The sequence below is a fragment of the Myotis yumanensis genome, unplaced genomic scaffold (genome assembly GCF_028538775.1).
Source record: "Myotis yumanensis isolate MYYU_CA2020_CCGP unplaced genomic scaffold, mMyoYum1.0.hap1 SCAF_1, whole genome shotgun sequence".
Classification (NCBI taxonomy): Eukaryota; Metazoa; Chordata; class Mammalia; order Chiroptera; family Vespertilionidae; genus Myotis; species Myotis yumanensis.
In genome coordinates, this window is record NW_027223752.1 from 42216942 (window position 1) to 42239601 (window position 22660).

The 22660-nt window shown below is 40.2% G+C and overlaps 1 protein-coding gene and 1 pseudogene across 2 annotated transcripts in view; both read right to left on the bottom strand.

Moving 5' to 3' along the window:
• Positions 1–22660, bottom strand: part of ARID4A (AT-rich interaction domain 4A) — a 69960-nt gene that overhangs the window by 38789 nt on the left and 8511 nt on the right. For both annotated transcript variants that reach the window (XM_070419092.1, XM_070419090.1), the window contains exons 6-11: positions 16542–16621; positions 16363–16457; positions 14828–14960; positions 6747–6826; positions 5789–5865; positions 5008–5174 (exon numbers count right to left, since the gene is read on the bottom strand). In XM_070419092.1, the coding sequence (XP_070275193.1) occupies positions 5008–5174; positions 5789–5865; positions 6747–6826; positions 14828–14960; positions 16363–16457; positions 16542–16621 (632 nt within the window). The remainder of the gene's footprint in view (positions 1–5007; positions 5175–5788; positions 5866–6746; positions 6827–14827; positions 14961–16362; positions 16458–16541; positions 16622–22660) is intronic.
• On the bottom strand, positions 17695–19845 carry LOC139010651 (keratin, type II cytoskeletal 8 pseudogene; annotated as a pseudogene).

Sequence of the window (22660 nt, forward strand, 5' to 3'; positions counted from 1 at the left end):
GCTATAAGGAGTTCCATATTGCTAGAGAACGGTGGAGAGAATAAAAAGGTGGACATGCATGAAGGGCCAGACTTATAAAAGGTTAAGGTGAAAAACCTAAACTTCATCCTTTAGCTGCTGAAAGCCATTAAAGGGTTCCCAGCATGAAACATGTTTTAGGAACATGTCTATGGATAATGGATTGTAGTTGAAGAGATATAGGAAAGGACTAGTCACAAGATACTGAAATAAGTGGGAGCAAGGTACAAAAGAGGAGCATTATTAGTCAAGAACTCATTGCAAGTGACAGAAAACTATCCCAAACTAGCTTAAGCCAAAAAGAATTTATAAACTCACATTAGATAAGGAAATGAGATTGCTTACAGAGTGTACTGTCTGATAAAAGAAATCAATTATGGCCCTGGCCAGGTGGCTCAGTTGGTTGGAGCATCATCCCATACACCAAATGTTGGAGGTTTAATCCCCAGTGGGGGTGTGTATGAAAGGAAGCTAATGGATGTTTTTCTCTCACATCGATGTTTGTTTTTCTCTCTCTCTTTTCTCCCCCCCTCTCTAAAAATCAATAAACATAATCTCAGGTGAGGATAAAAAACAAAAGGAAATCTATTATGAGATACCTAACCCCTGTTTCCTTCCAAGTGAACTTTTAGAACCTTACAACAAATCTTACAACACTTTGTTTCAAATAGAAATATGTTAGGATAATTGCGTAGCCCACATTCATTCATTTATTCACAAGCTATTAACTGAAGGTTTACTCTGTGCCAAGCTGTGTTGCAAGATGGTGGATGTTTATATTGGTGGGAAAAGGGAACAAAACAAAACCTTAACAACCACTGCTTTCACAGACCTTAAATCTCTAGAGGAAGAGAGAAAATATTCTTAAAACTCTATGAAAACGTCTGTCATCTAAGTTTGCTCAGTCATAAAAAAATCCTGTTGTGAGGAGTAAATAAACAATCTTACTTTAAAAATCACTAAGTCTCCAAGAATAAACTGAGAACTTTAAAGTACTTTCAGATTTCCATGAATAAAAAATTCCAGCACTTAGAATTTTATAATAGCAGAATATAATTCTAGGCATTAAATGTAACAGTGATCCCTAGATAATGCAAAGATCAGAGAAATGGATAATGATACTTCTAAACAAAAATGAACATTTCTTATAAAGATTCACAAAACTCTAATTTCTTCTAAACAATCACCTATTTACTTTATCCTTAGAAGACTCTCCTATATTCATCCAAAGTGAATATAAATCCGGAGTAAATGAATAATTGACATCATTACTCTATGTTTACATGGACTGTCAAGCAATTTCAAAGCTCAAAAGGAAATTCAGTAATATATTTTTTAATATAAAACTTTCTTAACAAAAGACATTTAAGTAATACCCTCAAAAATATTCTCCATTTACCAGTGAGTTAAAATTTAAAGCCATCAAGATATATATCATCTACTTCCTGTCAAACTCTCAAGTCTTTTTCCACCCAGTAATAGTATAAAATATATTTCTCGTACTGGAATCCTAAACTACCAATGCTTAGGAATTCAAATAATTTTAAGTAAAAAGATGCTTCTCCATGGTAAAGCCATGGAATCTCAAATCTCCTTATCAAGGCTATATTAGGACACTCAAAGCATGAAATATAAAAACAATGCCCACTGACCATGAACACTGCAGAAGTATCTAACACTTGTATGATTCTACTGCATAAAATTCACAAACACCAAATGAGAGGCTAAAGTATTATTGTACTGGTTTACAGAATGTCATAAAAGATCTTTTTGACCACTGGAAAGCAACATTAAATCTTCATAAAAAGCATAGCATAATTACATTTCGGGAAAAATATGATGTGTAATGTAATACAACAGCTTAGCCTCACTTATGTAGTAAAGGCCTGTAATGACTAAGCCAGGTAGGCCCTGGCTTATCAGATTTTAATTCATTTTACAGCATACCCATTTCCCCCTCTTTGCTATATATAGATTCACCTGCTTTTCAGTTTATCAATATACTAATTTTTTTAAATTACTGTTCTAGACAAGTTAGAATGATTCAGCAACTAAATCTTAAATCCAAGAGCAAAAATGCAGCTGATTTTTTTCTAAAGCAATCAAAATCTCACTCAAGAAAATCTGCCTGTATAGCCAGAGAAAAAGAGGAATTAGTTTCTATCAATGAATTCAATAAAGTATGTTATGAAAATGACCATTTGAAAAATAATTTAAAATGATAATCATATGAATCAGTGCCTACATTTTGATTTTGCTTTCATTTTTTAGTACATGAAAAGCATCTTGGTTCACTTAATTTTAGCAGGTTCGTAATTTAAATAATACATTATAAGAAGATGCTAGCCTTACAAAAGTCCTTACCTTTTTAAATTTCTTATTACCTGCAAACAATAGGTAACAGAGCTTGCCTCTGCTCGTCATTCTTTTTCACTAATATTTACTCATGGCTTGAATAAAACATTATGATTTTTATGAAATTAATAGCTGTAATAAGAGCACTGTTTACTACTTTAAAGCTATCCTCTCCAATCTTACTACAGAGCTCTTTTTTCCCTCTTTGTTTAAAATTTCAGGGTATTTGGGGGGGGGGGGGGTAGGGAAAATGCACTCTGAAAAGAACACCAATAAAAAGTACTAGCAAAAATAGACTTATCTTTTTTCAATAATTGGCAATACAAGATGCTAACCTAATGTTATAATTTAGAAAAAATACCAAAACCAGACTGCAACAATTCACACCCTGAAAATGTGGCCTATTTATCCTGAAAACATATCATTTATAAATACAGATAAAATACAAAAATCACATTTAATATTTACACTTTAAATCCTGAATTCTGCCAAACTGTCTCTTCATTTTCATTTCAAAATCTATTTTATGTTTCAGAAAGATAGCCTTCATCCTCTGATGTTCTAAAAATAGACTCCTACTGTCTCTTTTACAAAAAACAATTATGCTCGGTTACCGTCCTACCATATCAGCCACATCACCAATAGCTAAAATTCCTATTTAACCTAATTTTTGGCAATAAAAATGGTAACTAAATATAAAAAAAAAATCTTACCTATATGCTGCATTTTCTTTCAAATGCAATATGGTTAGATTCCCCTTCTACTTAATCAGTACAGTGTCTGAACATTTTTCAGTCTGACTTGCAAATATTTGCTTTCCCTCTTAGGGCATAGCATCCGCAGGGTTATACAGCACTACTTACATTCTCTTCCACATAAAATCAGACATTACATGAAAGGAAAAGAAAGACAGCCCATTTCAAAGCATCTGGCAAACCTCCATTGGCAACCTGCCAAGCCTCTGCTAAACCTTCCTGTCTTTCCGAGCATGCTCACTTAAAACCAACAGCATGTTACTATGGCAACTCTGTAGGCAGCCTCTAAGTATGAACCGCCATTCTGATTTCAGAGTGCAAAACACCAAATACTGCAGGGGAAGTAAAAGGAGAGAAATGCTGTATGCCCTTCATCACATACAAGTATACTAATTTTATTTCATAAATTCATATTTGTAAATGTAAAACAGAAATAAGCATTCCACATTTTTCAAACAAATATTTTTCATGCTCAAAGAGGAAGGTTTTCCTTTTCAGTAAACTCATTCTCTTTGTCTATCCCAAAACTCCTTTACCTCATAACAACCAAAAATACACTGGACAATTTATCCCATTTGACAAAACACTGCTGAATAAATAGACAACAATATTCATGTAAATAATTATGTGGAATTCCATGAATGATTTCCTACAATTATATACTCCTAAATGACATATTAATATTACAAAGAAAGCCATCAGCACTTCAAAAATATAATCTAAATCTTTTCTATGACTGAACAAACTGCCAAATGAAATTTTCTTTCAGTTTGGATAGAATTTTTTTATGCCCATTATCCTTGAAATACTGTTAAATGTCTGGAAGAGGTCATGTTTTCGAAGTTAAGACAGACCAGACCTAGGTTCAAATCCTTGTTCTCCACATTTAACCTGGGTCACCTTGAAAAGTTATTTAACTTTATGACCCTCACTTTTCTCACCTTTAAAGTAGGATAACACCAGTTACTCCACATAGCAAACATTTAAATGAGTTAACACATGTAACTCCTACACACATTTCTTTACTCCTTGGTTGTTTGGGAAAGGTAGTAAAATAAAATAAAAAAGTTTGCCCTTGATTTACCTGAAGAGTTCTTCTTTGTAACCTCTTACTGTGTAAAAATTAGTCCTGATTTGCCCACTAAGCTAGAAGCCAAAAAACAAACAAACAAATCCTCTCTCCCAAATCAAGTTGAACCAGAGAAAGACAGAAACAAGTAAGAGATATTCTAAACCGGGGTGGTGAATGTCGGGCCCACAGGCTGTATAAGGCCGTTGAAATCACTTGGTCTGGCCCTGCCAAGGCATTAGGGGTGAGTTAATTAAATGTCTGACCAAATATAGCAGGCTAATTTTTAAACTGATAATTCTGTATGGCCTGCAAATGATATTATAACTACCCAAATGACCCTTGGCAGAAAAAAGGTTCCCTAACCCTGCTCTACAAAAGTATAACTTTTACTAGAGTATCCTACATAATAAAAGCCTAATATGCAAATCGATGTGCACCGACACCAGGGGGCAGACTCTCAACGCAGGTGGTCAGTGTGCTCCCACAGGGGGAAGCCCGGCTCATGGTTGGCGAGCACAGCAGTGGTGGCAGAAGCCTCTCTGCCTCTGCTGCAGGCGGGTGGTAAGGAGCAAAGGGTCCCGGACTATGAGAGCCCCAGGCTGTGAGAGGGATGTCTGACTGCCAGCTTATCCCTGTGGGGATCGGGCCTAAACTGGCAGGTTGGCAGGTGGACATCCCCCAAGGGGTCCCAGACTGTGAGAGGGTACAGGCCGGGCTGAGGAACCCTCCCCCATCAGTGAACTAATCTCATGCACCAGGCCTCTATATTAAAATGTTTTTATGTTACAAATATAAAATTTCACCTACCACCTCTTCTTCTTCCTTTTTGACCTCCTTTTCCTTCTCTTCCTCATTTTCTTCAGGGGGGCCATCTTCATCATCACTGCTAGATGACTCAAGGATTTCACTTATATCCATTTTCCAATTATCAGGAACAACTCTAGTTTTTAAGAAGATGCTTGCTTTCTGTAGCCCTAAGATTTAAAGCACACTTCAGCAGTTGTTATGGAATCAGCATAACATTACTGAAAGGCGTAACATTCAGTCAAAAGATCTGAGTTCAAATTCAACTGTCACTTATAAAACAACACAATACAGCCCTAGCCGGTTTGGCTCAGTGGATAGAGAATCGGCCTGCAGACTGACGAGTCCCAGGTTTGATTCCAGTCAAGGGCACATGCCTGGGCTGCAGGCTCCATCCCCAATAGGGGGTGTGCAGCTGATCAATGATTCTCTCTCATTATTGATGTTTCTATCTTTCTCTCTCCCTCTCTGAAATCAATAAACACACACACAAAATAATACAATACATTCGAACACCTTTTGTAAGTTACAATGTCATATTAATGTTTATTACTCTAGGAAATACTGTTAGAAATCTTAATGGTAAAATATGAAAAGTAATCCTCATCTAAAAAATTATAAATCAAATGTTCTTTCTAGACATTTAAAAATAGCCATCAAATAAGAGTGGATATCAACTTTAAACAGTTAAAATGGCACCAGAGAATAGTCTGTCTTGCTTTAGTCAGTATTCGCCATTTACAGCCACATCATGAAATAATGCATTGATTCATCCTTATCTTACCTGGTTTAGCAGAGAGCTCAGATTCAGGCAGATTGAGAATGTCCACTTCCTTGATATCCTTTCTTGCTATAGAATAACTAATTATAGAAAAGAAGAAAAGGGAGGGAACCATTATTAAATAAAAATCATCATTTAAATAGTCCTTGTTAATACATAGAAAAATATAAACCTTAAAATCATAAGTATTTTGCACATAAAATGTTTTTAAAAGATCGTATATATCCTAATCCTTAATAAAGATTAAGAGGTAATATATGCAAAGCTGGTGTCTTAATTCTGATGATTCACATACTCAAAGTATATTAATGAGAGCCTCACATTTGTAATATTTCAATCTATGCAACTCTCCTACACACAGCATGGGGTACTTTATACCAGCATGATGTTTTTCTTATGGAAGACAAAAATGTCTATGTTGATCTTCATTGTTTCTTAAACTTACTGTTTGGTTTAGTAAAAAGAAATGTAATAGAAGATAGTATTAAAATATGTTTATCATTGTAAGATATATTATGGCACTCAATTTTTCAGAGGATTATAACATATTTTTCTTAATTTTACATCTTTTTATGGAAACAAAGCAAAGCTGAAGAAAAGTTTCTAAAAACCTGACTTTTAATCAGAAAAAAAGTCAAGATAATATTCTGGTAATATAAATTTTATTTAAAGAATATTTCATAGTTCATAACATGTAATAGTACATAGAAATTACAGAATTTTTACAATTAAAGAGAAAATCAATATCATGCTGTATTTAAAAAACTATTTACTATTATTGTCACATATTGTTGTTCAGGTTTTAAAGTTTTTAAGTAAAAAATAACCTACATTACGAAGTCAAAACACAAGTAAAAATTCAGTTCATGAAGTGATTAAACTTTTTAAAAAAACTTTTCTATCACTGTGATTTTATTTATGTTTCTCCCAATGTAACACTATGAAGTGATTCATTACTCACAATTTAGAATCGATAAATGATCGAACTAAACACTGGTCTTTTCTCACTGTGATGTCATCATTACAACTGGGAGATATTACCTAAAATAAAAAATAATACATTGATTCCTATTATCCTTGCTCAAAAACAGAATATATTCTTAAGTAGATTATCTGTAACAATAGGTCGCCTTCCAGACGACCTTCCAGACGAAGCTGAGGCTGTGAGGGAAGCCTGGGTCCTGGATGCCTGCCGGTGGCTGGAGGGAAGCTCAGGTCCCGGGTGCCTGCCAGCAGCCAGAGGGAAGCCTGGGTCCCGGGTGCTAGAGGGAAGCTGATGCTGGCAGCCAGGGGAAGGAAGGCCTACTCTTGCACAGATTTCGTGCATTGGGCTTCTAGTATTTTATAAGAAAGAGCTTCATTATCAATACCTTCCATTATTAATTACTTATAAAAGAAGATAACCTTATAATTTTTCTTTAGCATATTAGTTTTCTAGGTATTTTATTTATCTAGTCATCTATCTACACTAATAAAAGAGAAACATGGTAATTGGCGTACGACCGCTACCCTTCCCATTGGCTAATCAGCATATCCTTATGCAAATTAACTGTCAGCCAAGATGGCGGCCGGCAGCCAGGCAGCTGGAAGCGAACATGAGGCTTGCTTGCTTCAGTAACTGCAGACTCCAACGTTCCCCGCCTGCCTTGCCGGCCTCTGAGCTGGCAGTTTGAAACATTCTAACAAATATAGGCCAGGATCTCAGAGCTGGAGTTATACATTGTTTCGATTATAGAACCGAAACAAACCAGATACCTGCTCTCAGAGCTAGAGCCAGAGCTAAAGCTGGCCCAGAATAAAATAAAAAAAAGGAGCGGTTGGGAGCTTCAGTCAACAACCGCCAGCCTGAAAGCAGCCCTCAGCCCCTCACCCAGACTGGCCAGGCACCCCAGTGGGGACCCCCACCCTGAAGGGTGTGTGACCAGCTACAAACAGCCATCATCCCCTCATCCAGGCTGGCTAGGCACCCCAGTGGGGACCCCCACCCTGATCCAGGACACCCTTCAGGGCAAACCAGCCAGCCCCTCCCCATGCACCAAGCCTCTATCCTATATAGTAAAAGGGTAATATGCCTCCCAGCACTGGGATCAGCAGAGCCGCGAGGCCTCCTGGCACCGGATCAGCGTGACAGGGGACAGCGCCCAAACCCCCTGATCGGCCCTGCTCTGTGTGTGACAGGGTGTGGCGCCCACCCCCCCCCCCCCACCACAGGCCCTGTTCTGCGTGTGACAGGGTAGAGCCATAACCTCCCCATCGGCCCTGCCCTGAGTGTGACAGTGGCTGCGCCCCAACCCCCTGATCGGCCCTGCTCTGTGGGTGCTAGAGGGTGGCGCCCCAACCCCCCCTCCCCCACGAGCCCTGCTCTGTGTGTGATGGGGTAGAGCCATAACCTCCCCATTGGCCCTGCCCTGAGTGTGACAGTGGCGGCGCCCCAACCCCCTGATCGGCCCTGCTCTGTGGGTGATAGAGGGCGGTGCCCTAACTCCCCTATCGGCCCTACTCTGTGCGTGACAGGGGGGAGCTCCCCAACCCCCTGATGGGCCCTGTTCTGTGCGTGACAGAGGGGAGCTCCTCAACCCCCTGATGGGCCCTGCTCTGTGCATGACAGGGGGGAGCTCCCCAACCTCCTGATCGGCCCTGCTCTGTGAGTGAGAGGGGGCAGTGCCCCAACCCCCTGATCGGCCCTGCTCTGTGCGTGACAGTGGGTGGCACCGCAACCTCCCCATCCACCCTGCCTTGAGTGTGACAGGGGGCAGTGCCCCAACCCCCCAATCGGCCCTACCCTGAGCGTGACTGAGGGTGGCATCGCAACCTCCCAATCCGCCCTGCTCTGTGCATGACGGGGCAGCGCCCCAACTCCCCAATCAGCCCTGCTCTGAGCCCGACCAGGGGCTGCACCTAGGGATTGGGCCTGCCCTCTGCCACCCGGGAGCAGGCCTAAGCCAGCAGGTCGTTATCTCCCGAGGGGTCCCAGACTGTGAGAGGGCACAGGCCGGGCTGAGGCACCCCCCCTTCCCCCCCCCCGAGTGCACAGATTTTTGTGCACCGGGCCTCTAGTCTACACTAATAAAAGAGAAACATGGTAATTGGCGTACGACCGCTACCCTTCCCATTGGCTAATCAGCGTATCCTTATGCAAATTAACTGTCAGCCAAGATGGCGGCCGGCAGCCAGGCAGCTGGAAGCTAACAGGAGGCTTGCTTGCTGTGGACTCCAACGTTCCCTGAGCTTCAGTTGGAAACAAGCCTCTGAGCTTCAGTTGGAAACATAGTAACATTTACAGAAGATAAACAAAACTCCAGAAACCTCCTGTCAGTCAGCCGGGATCTCAGAGCTGGAGTCGCAACATTGTTTCGAATAGAGAAAACAAAGGCCAGAAACCTGCTTTCAGCCGAGCCTCAGAGAGAAAGCCGGCTCTCAGCTCCAGTGACAGCCATAGAAGGTAAATAAATGCCAGAATAAAAAAAAAAGAAAAAAAGGAGAGGTTTGGAGCTTCAGTCGCCCGCCAGCCTGAAAACGGCCCTAAGCCCCTCACCCAGACTGGCCAGGCACCCCAGTGGGGACCCCCACCCTGAAGCAACAAGATGGCGGCTAATTTGCATACTGAAGGCAGGCAGCAGCAGGCAAGGCTGTCTGCGGTCTGGGACCCGGATCTGTGACCCTGCCGGGCGGGATCAGCGGAGCCGCGAGGCCTCCCGGCACCGGGATCAGCGTGACAAGGGGCAACGCCCAAACCCCCTGATTGCCCTGCGGCTCTGTGTGTGACAGGGGGCAGCGCCCCAACCCCCTGATCGGCCCTGCCGCTCTGTGGGTGATAGAGGGCGGTGCCCCAACCCCCTGATCAGCCCTGCGGCTCTGTGGGTGGTAGAGGGCGGCGCCCCAACCCCCTGATCAGCCCTGCGGCTCTGTGACAGGGGGCGGGGCCACAACCCCCTGATCAGCCCTGCGGCTCTGTGGGTGATAGAGGGCGGCGCCCCAACCCCCTGATCAGCCCTGCGGCTCTGTGGGTGATAGAGGGCGGCGCCCCAACCCCGATTGCCCTGCGGCTCTGGGTGTGACAGTGGCGGCGCCCCAACCCCCCCACGGGCCCTGCTCTATGTGAGACGGGGTAGAGCCATACCTCCCCATCGGCCCTGCCCTGAGTGTGACAGGGTGTGGCGCCTTAACTACCCCCCTCCCCCACGGGCCCGGCTCTGTATGTGACAGGGGTGGTGCCCCAGCTCCCCTATTGGCCCTACTCTGTGCGTGACAGGGAGGAGCTCCTCAACCCCCTGATTGGCCCTGCTCTGTGTGTGACAGGGGGCAGCTCCCCAACCCTCTGATCAGCCCTGCTCTGTGCATGACAGGGGGGAGCTCCCCAAACCCCTGATGGGCCCTGCTCTGTGTGTGACAGAGTACGGAGCCCCAACCCCCCTGATGGTCCCTGCTCTGTGTGTGACAGGGGGCAGCGCCCCAACCCCCTGATCGGCCCTGCTCTGTGCATGACAGGGGGGAGCTCCCCAAACCCCTGATGGGCCCTGCTCTGTGTGTGACAGAGTACGGAGCCCCAACCCCCCTGATGGTCCCTGCTCTGTGCATGGCAGGGGGCAGCGCCCCAACCCCCTGATCGGCCCTGCTCTGTGCGTGGCAGGGGGTGGCGCCGCAACTTCCCTATCGACCCTGCCTTGAGTGTGACAGGGGGCGGTGCCCCAACCCCCCAATCGGCCCTACCCTGAGCGTGACTAGGGGTGGCATCACAACCTCCCCATCCGCCCTGCTCTGTGCATGACAGGGGGCGGCGCCCCAACTCCCCAATCGGCCCTGCTCTGAGCCCGACCAGGGGCTGCACCTAGGGATTGGACCTGCCCTCTGCCACCCAGGAGCAGGCCTAAGCCAGCAGGTTGTTATCTCCCGAGGGGTCCCAGACTGAGAGAGGGCACAGGATGGGCTGAGGGACCCCCTCTCCCCCCCGAGTGCACAAATTTTTGTGCACCGGGCCTCTAGTATATATATAAAAGCCTAAGCGACCAACCGGTAGCTATGATGCGCACTGACCACCAGGGGGCAGACGCTCAACACAGGAGCTGCCAAGCGACAGCAGCTTTGCAGAGTGCCCTCTCACATTCTGGGACCCTTCGAGGGATGTCGGACTGCCAGTTTTGGCCCGATCCCTGCAGGCTAGGCAAAGGGACCCCACCTGCCAGAGGGACTCAGCAGATGCCCTTCAAGCCCCAGTGCCGCCCCAGGTGCTGTTGGCCAGGGAGGGACTGCAGGAGCTTGGCTCCAGGGCTTGTCTGGCCCATCTCGCCCAGTCCTGCCTCTGCCAGCCACCTTCTAATTAATTTACTTTCAATGTAACCAGGCCTCTAGTTAGATTATAAAATGATAATTAATGAAATATAAATTACAATGTGACCACCAAAATATTTAAAAATATTAGGACTTACTCTAAGCTAAATAATAACTCAGTTATTGAATTAACAAATTATGTATGATATATGATGAACATTTGGCATATTATAATTTTTAAAAACATACTTGAATCAGGATCTATTTTGAAATAAACACCTATCTAAATTCCCTTTCTTACCAGGGCATGTACAGCTTTTAGTAATTAATTCAAATCTGAGAAAATCTTAGTAAAGGAACTTTTTAATTTCTTAAAAAATAACAAATGTAAACAACTAGTCTCTGTATACTTTATAGAATTTAATATTTTTTTAAATATTAAACCCTACCAATAAATTACTGACATGTACCTGCTCATTATTACCCCTAACTAGCCCCTCTCCTACAATCTAGCACTATCCACAAAACTTTGTTCAATGATGAAAATCTTCTACATCTGTCTGACCAATAGAGTAGCAATGAACCACATGGGGCTGAGCACTTGAAATGTGACTAGTGCAACTTAGAGACTGAATTTTTAATTCTATTTAATTTTAATTGTTACATTTAAATAACCACATGGCTATTATATTAAACAGCATATATCCAGATAATTAAAAATTCTTGGCAGTCATACAAGCTGTCTTAATATCAGATGAAAGCAAATGTTTGTTAGGTGCTGGTAATTATTATATTAATAATATATTTGTGCCCTGGCCTGTGTGGTTCAGTTGGTTGAGCAGCATCCCATGCACCAAAAAGTTGCCGGTTTGATCCCCACTATGGGAGAAAACCAATCGATGTTTCTCTGTTTCTCTCTCCCTCTTCCTCTCTCTGTAAAAAGATCAATAAAAACATTTTTTAAAAAAAGATAGAAGAGGTGAATATTTAAAAATAATAATATATTTGTGACTACCTTCAAGGAGCTAACTGTGTAATGAAGGGTCAAGATACACAAAAGAACACAATGGAGGATAAGTACAGTGATAACACTAGGCTCAGGATAACACGAAAGCATCTAGGAAGAAGATTCAACCCAACCTGGAGAAGGAAAAGGTGTAGCAGCAAAGATTCAAGTAAGTCTTAAAGGATGAGTAGGCACAGCCCAAAGCTTAATTACCTCATTTGTGAACCACTCTAATAGCCTCCAAATTGGTTCCTGCCACCTCCAGTCTTTCTAATAATAATCCACCCAACATACCACGGCCTCATTAATATTCCTACAAACACAGCTCAAATACTGTCACTCTTCTGCAAAATACTATGCAGAAATATGTCCAAATTCCTTAGATGAACTTTTAAAGACTCTTCTGCTCTATATCCAAATTACCTTCCCAATCTTTCCAATTTTAATTTAATCTTCACCCAAGGATATGCTTTCATTGATTTTTAGAGGAAGAAGAAGGGGGAGAGAGAGGGAGGAACATTGATGGGTTGCCTCCCATACATGCCTTGATCAGGGATCAAACCCAAAACCTAGGTATGTGCCCTGACTGGGAATTGAACACACAACCTTTTGGTGTACAGGATGACACTTCAGCAAACTGAGCTACCCAGCCAGAGCTATGTTCTCGAACTTATTTCCTATTATTCCCCTACTCATATCTAATATTTAGCCAAAATGGATTCCCAGATCAAACAGTTCCATAGACAAACCTCTTGCTTTTCTGCTTTTACTTATCTTATATCCTCTAAGTAAGTCCTCTAACGAAGCTCTGCTTACTAACTCTAAATCCTTCAAGGCTCAGCTCAAAAGTACCTGCTTTATGATGGCTTTCTGGATTTCCTTTAAATGAATATAACCTCTCAAGACAAAGAAGTCATAATATTAAACACATACTATTTTATATTACTACTATAGTTACTAAAATCATTTTCTGCATTAGACTATAAAATCACCAAATGTAGATTGGTGTCTTCCTCATCTTTTATTATGTACATCACCAGAAAAAGGATAAATCTGTTGAATAGTGTTTTTTTTTAAGTCTCTTGGCAAATTATGACCTGAATATTCTGAATCTAACCCTATTTATTTGCCTGTACAATGAATGATTTAAAGGATTTTCAGACTTTTCCTCTATAAGGTAAATCCATGATACGGGATTGAGTAATGCATTTATATGCACAAATAACCCTAAAAATATGGCCTCAGCTCTTCAAAGGATTCTAATTTAATTTGGGACACATTTTTGTGCCAAAATTATTAGAGATACAAGCGATATCAAAACTCAGAGAAGAAGGGCATATTTATGTTAGTATTTAGGGGAGATTACAGAAAAGGTAGGACTTGAGTTGGACCTTAAGACTTATTTAAGAAGAGAGAAATAGGAAGAGGAGAAAGAGGAGACAGGTATTACCAAATATTATTGATTCCTCTCATGAAATAAATCTCCTGCCCATCCATTCTTTTCATTCCTTCCCTGAATAAGCAAAGATTAGTTTTCTCTACTAACCTATCTACTAAGACTTGCATTTCCAAAGTCTAAGTGTACCTTTCCTTTCTCCAGTAACTCCCTGTCCTGCGTCTGCCCCAAGTTTTTAAAATTACTATATAATTTTTCATTACTATGTGTTTAGTAAGCTGCCTGAAAGCAATGTGTTGCAAATCTCATACTTTTCTCTCTTCTAAGGAACTTAGAACAAACCTGAACTCACTGCAGATCCTCAGTAAATATTAACGATTTAAGCAGGCTTGGAGGATTGAAGTGATTTATGGAGGGAGAAATTAAGAAAGAACCTGAGTAAAGCAGAGAGCTTACACTAGGAATGGGAACAAATCAAGAGGTAGGGATGGCCTTAAATATTTATTTGAGAAAGCAGAATTGATCCATCAGGCAGTCAGTGAAAGTTTTGTGTGTTTTGCCCTAGCTGGTTTGGCTCAGTGGATAGAGCCTTGGCCTGTGGACTAAAGGGTCCCAGGTTTGATTCCAGTCAAGGGCACATGCCCGGGTTTAGGGCTCGATCACTGGTGGGGGGCATGCAGGAAGCAAACAATCAATGATTCTCTCTCATCATTGATGTTTCTATCTCTCTCTCCCTCTCCTTTCCGCTCTGAAATCAATAAAAATATATTAAAAAAGAAAGTTTTGTGTTTTTTTAAATCTCTAAAAAAGTTACTTCTAGAAAATTAATTTAAAAATTTCAATAATCAAGTTAAGGGAACCTGGGAGGTAGCTTACTGTAGACCAGGTATAAAGTGGTAATAGGAACAAGGTAAAAGGAAACACCACTAACATGTTTTAAAGGAAGAACTGAAAGATTCCAGGTGGGGAATGTTGGGCCCACAAAAGGCTCTTGAAATCATTTGGTTTGGCCCTGCCAAGGCATTAGGGATGAGTTAATTACATATTTGACCAAATATAGCCGGCTAATTTTCAAGTTGATAATTTTGTATGGCCCGCGAATGATTTTATAAATATCCAAATGGCCCTTGGCAGAAAAAAGGTTCCCCGCCCCTGCAATAAATGATTGGCTACAGATAATTAAAATTAAACAAAGGAAATAACAAAAAGAGACAGTGAAGTATGTGGGACCTGAACATGATTGCTCAATTTTGCAATGAAGTCCAAATTAAATTTGTGTAACACTTTAAAAATATTTTAAATGCTTTTTTAAAATCCATGTGAAATAAGTATGTTAAATGGTTGATTAACTTTGGAAAGAAACCTTACTTACCAAAGCAGGATACCATTCGGTCTTCTCAGAAGTAGATATCACACTTACAACTTTTCCTAATAATTCATCATTGAGACGTCGCTTATCTTCATCTTCATCTTCACTAGTTTCTTCTTCCTTTTCATCTTCATTACTAAAAGCCAAAATAATTTTATCATAATCTTAAGATAAACCACTTTGAATATAGTCAGAGTGGTGTGAATTTAATACATACAACTCAATTTCTAATCTGTATTACCCCTTTTTATTCTTATTTGAATTGAAGAGCTAGACACTTCCTAGCCCCACAGAAGTAGTCTTGAGACGCCCATGGTAACTCTGAGTCCACTTCACCAGATCAATGAGGACACGAACTTAAGCTCTCCTGCCAACCACCCACTGGGACAGAAAAGCCTAATTATGTCACCATGAAGAACTTACTGTGCCAAACACATTTTTAGAAAAGATTACCTTCTATTTTTTATGTATGCCAGATAATAGAACTCTAATTTTCTGACAGATTATGAGAACACATCTGAGGGGTTATTTAGATGACCTATCTAGATAACTAAACAATAAAACAAACCCATAGCAAAGAAGAGTTTACAGAACTAGTAGACTAGCCTGTACTTTTCAAAAATGTCAATGTCATGAAAAGACAAAAAAAAAAAAGGAGGGGGGGGCTGAGGAACTTTTCCAGATTAAAAGAGACTTGAGAACCATATAAACTAAATGCAATGCATGATCTTAGATTGCATCCTAGAATCAGGGAATGCTATAAAGGCTATTTTGGGTAACTGGCAAAGATAGCATTCTATACTGTTAAATTTCTGATTCTGATAATCATACTTTGCTTATGTAAGAAAATGTCCTTGTTGTGTCCGAGGTAAAGTATTTAAGAGGTAAAAGGTCACGACACTTGCAACTTCCTCTTAAATAGTTCAGCCAATTAAAGTCATTATTTAAAACATTGTAATATGTACCTATAAAAAGAGAAAATGACAATGCAGATGTGCCAAAAATGTTAACAATTAGCGAAACTAGATGAATATATTTACGTTTATTGTAATATTCTTTAAAATTTTAAGTTTGAGAGGGGTGGGGGAGGCTGGAAGAGATTAACCAAAGAGTTTATATACATATAGGCATAGCCCATGGACACAGACAATAGTGCGGTAAGCCTGGGCGGGAGCAGGAAGGAAAAAAGGACATCTGTAATACTTTCAAAAATAAAGATAAATTAAAAATTTTGTTTGAAATGTTTTTGAAATAAAAAGGTTAAAAAATTATATATACTCACTAAAAATAAGAAAATTGTATCAATTATGGAATTTGGCAATGTAATTCAAAACAAAAATAACCTTTTTGAAAAAGGAGTGTGATAATTACTGACAAAGTAATGGGAAAAATTAAGAACAAGGTTGGCGCAGGGTAATATATCTAACATAAGAATACAAGATGTGATGAAAAAGTTACCCAAATTTAGCCATCCTAGAAAAGTCATTTGTTTAATTTATAATAATTACTATAATGTAACTGTATATGTTAACACTCACATAGGAAGAGAGGACCTCCTTCCTCTGTTCGTCTTCTTTGCAATTACTGGAGTTCCAAAATGCTCTGGATTTGTTAATGGAAGCTGATCAAGTGTCTGGATAAGAAACAAATAAATTAAATCACATTTTTCTCTACATGAGTATCCTTTGTTCAACCCCCAAAGTCCTTGTCACCTTACCTCACTCTCAGCAAAATGTCTCTCTCCTTTTAAGCAAAGTGAGGTGCGTCTCAATGTCCTCTCATCACCATCATCAAAAACTGTAATAAGCGAAAAAGAGAAAATTTATGCCCACAAATAAAAATATAACTGCACTGAATGCTGTCATTGCTATTTATCTAGGGCTTAATATTTGCAAGAACCATGACTGGTTATTTTTCAAAACCTTTTAAAATGTACATATCACATTTTTCATTTTATAGGTACCAAACAAGTTAAATGGCTGCTCCCAACTGCTTGTCTCCAGTCACCTTCTTAAACCATTAGCAGCATAGTCAAAACACAAATATTAAGTTACTTTTACTCCTAGAAGAATGAGCAAAAACCTGGTTTACAAAAATGAAGTGTTATGGGTGTTGTTTTTTTTTCAAGTTATCAATGGAGTACCTCTAACTTCAAGAAACTGACTTCTGATAATGATGTTGGATTATTTACTTCTTCTAGTTATTTGTATGATAATCTACCATAGTAGCTTCTAAAGCAGTCGTTCTCAACCTTCTGGCCCTTTAAATACAGTTCCTCATGTTGTGACCCAACCATAAAATTATTTTCGTTGCTACTTCATAACTGTAAAGTTGCTACTGTTATGAATCGTAATGTAAATATCTGATATGCAGGATGGTCTTAGGCGACCCCTGTGAAAGGGTCGTTTGACCCCCAAAGGGGTCGCGACCCACAGGTTGAGAACCGCTGTTCTAAAGTCATAAGATCCAACTTTTCTCTTTTGGTAGAAGAGGATGTAAGAAGTTTAGACATAAAGGTTGAAACGAGGAAAACATCAAAAAGCTGAAATTTTTTTTTAAATTCTGAAACATTAGTCAAAATTACATGGAACTTTTCTTAAAACTTTTTACTTCTATAATTTTTAAAAATCACACTTCTTCAAAACTACTTAAAAATACTTTAAGGAAATGGGGGCAAAGAATTTAACAATTAACAACTAACGTTTACCATATAAGTAGCTATATTATCTTGATAATTTTATAGGTTTAATTTTGCAGAAATGTACTGATTTTAACATCTAGAACTTACAAAGCTTACAAAAAAGAAAATGTTCTCAGAAGACACCCGATTGTCCAGCATTATGAAGAAATATATAAAATGGAGTCCTTACTTCAGATACTTAAAACATATAGACGTATCAACAAATATTTGTAAATGTATGAAAATAACATGAACAGGGAAACATATATATACAAAAATTGTTACTTTAAGATTTAATACCGCTTTTCATAATTTTAGACGGTTTTCCATTGTGTTTGTGTGTTTTTTTAGGGTTTGCAGAACCAGCTAGGGCTTTATTTTTGGGGGGAAAACCACTTGATTTGACTTTTAGTTGGGAGCATGTGAAAGAGGTGGTCCCCCAGGCAGTAACTCCCCCACCCCAAGGGTGAGCTAGGCCTGGGGCTGAGCCTCAGATAGGGCTTCCTGTGCCCACTGCTCCCCTGCACAGCCCCTTTCCCAAGGCTAGACCAGGAGGGACCCCAGTAGTCATTCACTTGGGGAGGACATCAGATGATTCAGACATCAGCTTCCCATCTTGGGTCTCAATCTTCTTCACCACCATCGTCTTGAAGGAGCTGGTGCGGCTGAAGAAGGCAGAGCTCCCACCAGAGCCCAAGTTGGCTTGGAAGCCCAGACCATAGTTGAGGTTCCCGTAAGATGGGTTCATCAACCCACCTGAGTAGCCACTGGTGGTCTTGGTGTGGGTGCTCATGTTCTGCATCCCAGATTCCAGCTGGTTCTCCTCGCCCTCCAGCCACTTGTGATAGGTAGTGATCTCCACATTCAGGGACAGCTTGACATTCATGAGCTCCTGGTACTTGTGCAGCTTCCAGGCCACGTCCTTCTTGGTGTTTCTCAAGAGCGGCCTCCAGCTCAATCACCTTGGATTGAGTATCCTTGATGGCCAGCTCCCCACGCTGCTCGGCAACAGTGATGGCGGCCTCCAGGGAAGCCCTCTGGCCTCTGAGGCCCTCAATCTCAGCCTGGAGTCCGCTGATGTTCTGGTTCAGCACAGAAATCTAGGTCTTCGTGTAGCACAGGTCACCCCCATACTTCCCAGCCAACACCTGCAGTTCCTCATACTTGATGGTACAGAAACTCAGCCTCAGCCCAGCTTTGGATGGCGATGTCCACATTCTGGGCGTTGACCTCAACAATGATTCCATCAAGGTCCAGAGAGCAATTGTTGTCCATAGACAGCACCACAGATGTGTCAGAGATCTTTGCAGTTCATGAATCTCCTCTTCATACAGTTGCTTGTTGATCTCATCGGTCAGGGTCAGCCCATCCATGTGGGACTCCAGCTCTACCTTGTTCATGTAAGCTTCATTCATGTAAGCTTACCTTCTTAGAAAGGAAAAATTCATTCTCCATCTCTGTGCGCTTGTTGATCTCATCCTCGTACTTATTCTTCAAGTCGTCCACCAGTCCCTGCATGTTGCCAAATTCTGCCTCCTGAACCAGCTGCTGCCGAAGGTTGTTGATGTAGCTCTCGAAAACATTGTCCATGTGACTGTGAGTTGTATACTGCTGCTGCATGAGGTTCCATTTGATCTCCAGAATCTTACTCTACTGCTCCAGGCTCCGCACCTTATTGATGAAGGAAGCTAACTTGTTGATGGTCTTGATCTGTTCCTTCTCGTGGTTGCACACAGCCTAGATGTTAGGGTCTACCTCCAGCTTCAGGGGACTCAGCAGGCTCTGGTTCACATAGACAATTGTGATGCTCCCCATACTCCCGGCCCCGTCATAACCCCAGGCCACCCCAGTAGCTGCTGCCCACCCAGGAAAAGGCCACCAGAGCCCAAGTTGGCCTGGAAGCCCAGACCATAGGAAATCATTTGGGTGCCAGGCCCACTGGAGTATGAGCAGCTGCTAAAGACCCTGGAGCCAGAGGTGGACACCGTGTAGGTCTTCTTGTGGACATGGCGAAGACTGGAGTGGAGGCGAGGAGGCTGAACCAGACAGATTCAAGAAGGAGCCAAAAAGCTGCTTGATGTTTTTCCATTCTAACAAAATAGGTTAGTATTAATAAAAGAAAATTTTGCATTACCTGAATTTAGTAATATCTTAGATATCTTACTTTGTTATCTATATAATTAAAATCCTGCATTTAAAATTTTTAAATTGATTTTAGAGATAGAGGAAGGAGGAGAGGGAGATAAAGAGAAACACTGATTTGTTGTTCCACTTATTTAAGATTTCATTTGTTGATTCTAATATGTATCCTGACCTCGGATGGAATCCGCAACTTTGGCATATTAGGATAATGCTCTATCCAAGTAAGCTACCTGGCCAGGCCATCCCTGCCTCTCTTTTTTTTTTTTAAAAAAGGTTGTTTTATTATTACTTTGCCTTCAAATCATAAACTTAATTTTTCATAACAGAGATTCAATTACGTAAGAGCACTCTACTTCTTCAATATTTATCTACCACAGTCAGTTATTTTTCTTAGACTAAAGACATCTAGCTTAGATTCTCTTACATGCAGGAGACAATGCAGAGGCAATTAACAGCTCCTGAAGCACATATTCAAAGAACCATAATGATCCCACAAAGCAGCTGTTTTATACACTGTCAATGATGAAGAAATTAATGACCACTTGCAGACAGACACAATGACAGGATAAAACAGCACCTTTTAACAATTACATCATTAATCTATTCTTGATTAACAGTGCTCTAAACAAACATTTGTATCAAAATTATAATTCATATGGGGTCAAGGCTAATAATAAACCACTGTTCTTTATAAAATTCAAAATCATAAAATTATCATACCAAATTTAAAATAATGGCCAAAACCGGTTTGGTTCAGTGGATAGAGCATCGGCCTGTGGACTGAAGGGTCCCGGGTTCGATTCTGGTCAGGGGCATGTACCTGGGTTGTGGGCACATCCCCGGTGGGAGATGTGTAGGAGGCGGCTGATCAGTGTTTCTCTCTCATCGATATTTCTAACTCTCTATCTCTCTCCCTTCCTCTCTGTAAAGAATCAATAAAATATTTTAAAAAATTTAAAATAATGCTTCACATTAATATTAAAGTCCGTGAGATACTAAAGAATAAAATCTTCAAAGCTCCAATTTTCCTTGATGCCTACATTACAAAGATGGTAACACTGGACACACACCTACATACTTATATACACACACATTTAAGTGGAGGCATGAGGAAGGAAAATGAAACTGTAAGATCAATTAATACTAAATTTAGGTCACAAAATCTTTTACCCAGTTTTTTATCATTAAAATCAATGGCAGCCCAAGTCAAAATATTTTTATGAGAAATTTCAAGTTTAACATAATTAATTCTTGTTTTTCAAAATAACCATTTTGAAATAAATCAGATTTTTGAAAGAAAAGATTAATTTCACTCCTCACATTTTATTTACTACCAGTAGAAATAATGTAAGAACCAAAGAAACTTCTCAACAGCAGACTGTGGATATATTCACAGCTTTACATAGGAACCCTTCCCTCTTCAAGTGAAAGAAGAGAAACAGTATTAAGACTTACTTTAAAATTCACAAAACTATGCAAAACTGTGTATTTGAGTTCTTTAACAAGTCTGTTAAGCCATGTGATTTCTCAAGATTTTCTGAAAGGCAAATAGAAAACCCAACAGCAAGGTAGACCTATTAATCATGATATCCTGATTATCAAAATCACGAAAGTTCTACCAATAAGAAGTTTCCTCTATAGCTTCTAAGAATCATTTAAAAGAACACAAAATTTGTAGGCACTGAAAAGTGACTTTGGCATTTTGATAAGTGAAATAAGTAACTGGTGTACTTAGTAAACTTAGCTTCTTTCAGTTTAAGATGTATACTACAGCATGCCAAGAGGAACAAAAAACAAACGTAAGGTTATTAGTAATTCTATGAAATTTCTTATACTTGCATTTAAATAGATTATTCATTGAGTGCAATAGGATATAACAAAAGTAATATCTCTGTTATTATATTATATGTAAATACTAAAACCTAATTTGAAAAAAATGATAAAGCTGAGACTCTCTCAATTAACTTTACTCACTCTAGGCAAAATAATACCAATGCAAACAAATATACAAAGCCTAATCCTAAGCTGTTAGAATTCAAAGAAACAAAAGCCAACAAGGATCTAATCTAACTACTAAATACATAGTAGTCTATCATAACACTGTTAGATGCTGAAGGATAGTAAGATAATAACAGTAAATTAACTTTATTTACCCACTCTATAATTGGCTATCACTTAAGTTTCACAGCAGCCTCTACCAGACAGAAATTACTACCTTCCTTTTTTTTTTTTTAATTGATTTTTTACAGAGAGGAAGGGAGAGAGATAGAGAGTTAGAAACATCGATGAGAGAGAAACATCGATCAGCTGCCTCCTGCACATCTCCTACTGGGGATGTGCCCGCAACCCAAGTACATGCCCTTGACCGGAATCGAACCTGGGACCTTTCAGTCCGCAGGCCGACGCTCTATCCACTGAGCCAAACCGGTTTCGGCACTACCTTCCTTTTATAGATAAAGAAATTGAGAATCAGAAAGTTAATCAATAAGCTACAATTTAGTCAAGAGGGATGAAAATGTATAATAAACAGGTATGAAGCAGAGGTATAAAATGAACAAATTCTGACTTTGGAAAAGTAAGTATTATTATGTCTGTGTATTGCAGTTATGATAAATGAAATATTTCACATAATGGAGTAAAAACTTTAAAGTTAAAAATAGATGCATTTTCTATGAAAAATCAATGGTTCTGTTACTCATAAAATCATCTGTTGAGTCCTTCAACAGCTAAGGTCAAAAACTTCAGGAATCTGGAAACTTGAGAAATTAACATTCAAATGTCTAATTAGATTAAAATATGGGAATTCTAAGTCTCATGAAAGGCCATTTAAACAAGGGGTTAAAGCCTATCACAGGACTGAATAGATTCCTTGTTGTTTAGTACATTTTTTCTTAACAATTTTCTAGTCAATGGAATAACCACCTAGTTTTGAAAACATATGGTAGTTGATTTTGGTTATAACAACATTTGTCAGAAGAGGCTCTAACTAAATTAAAAGCCTTATAAAGCCTTCA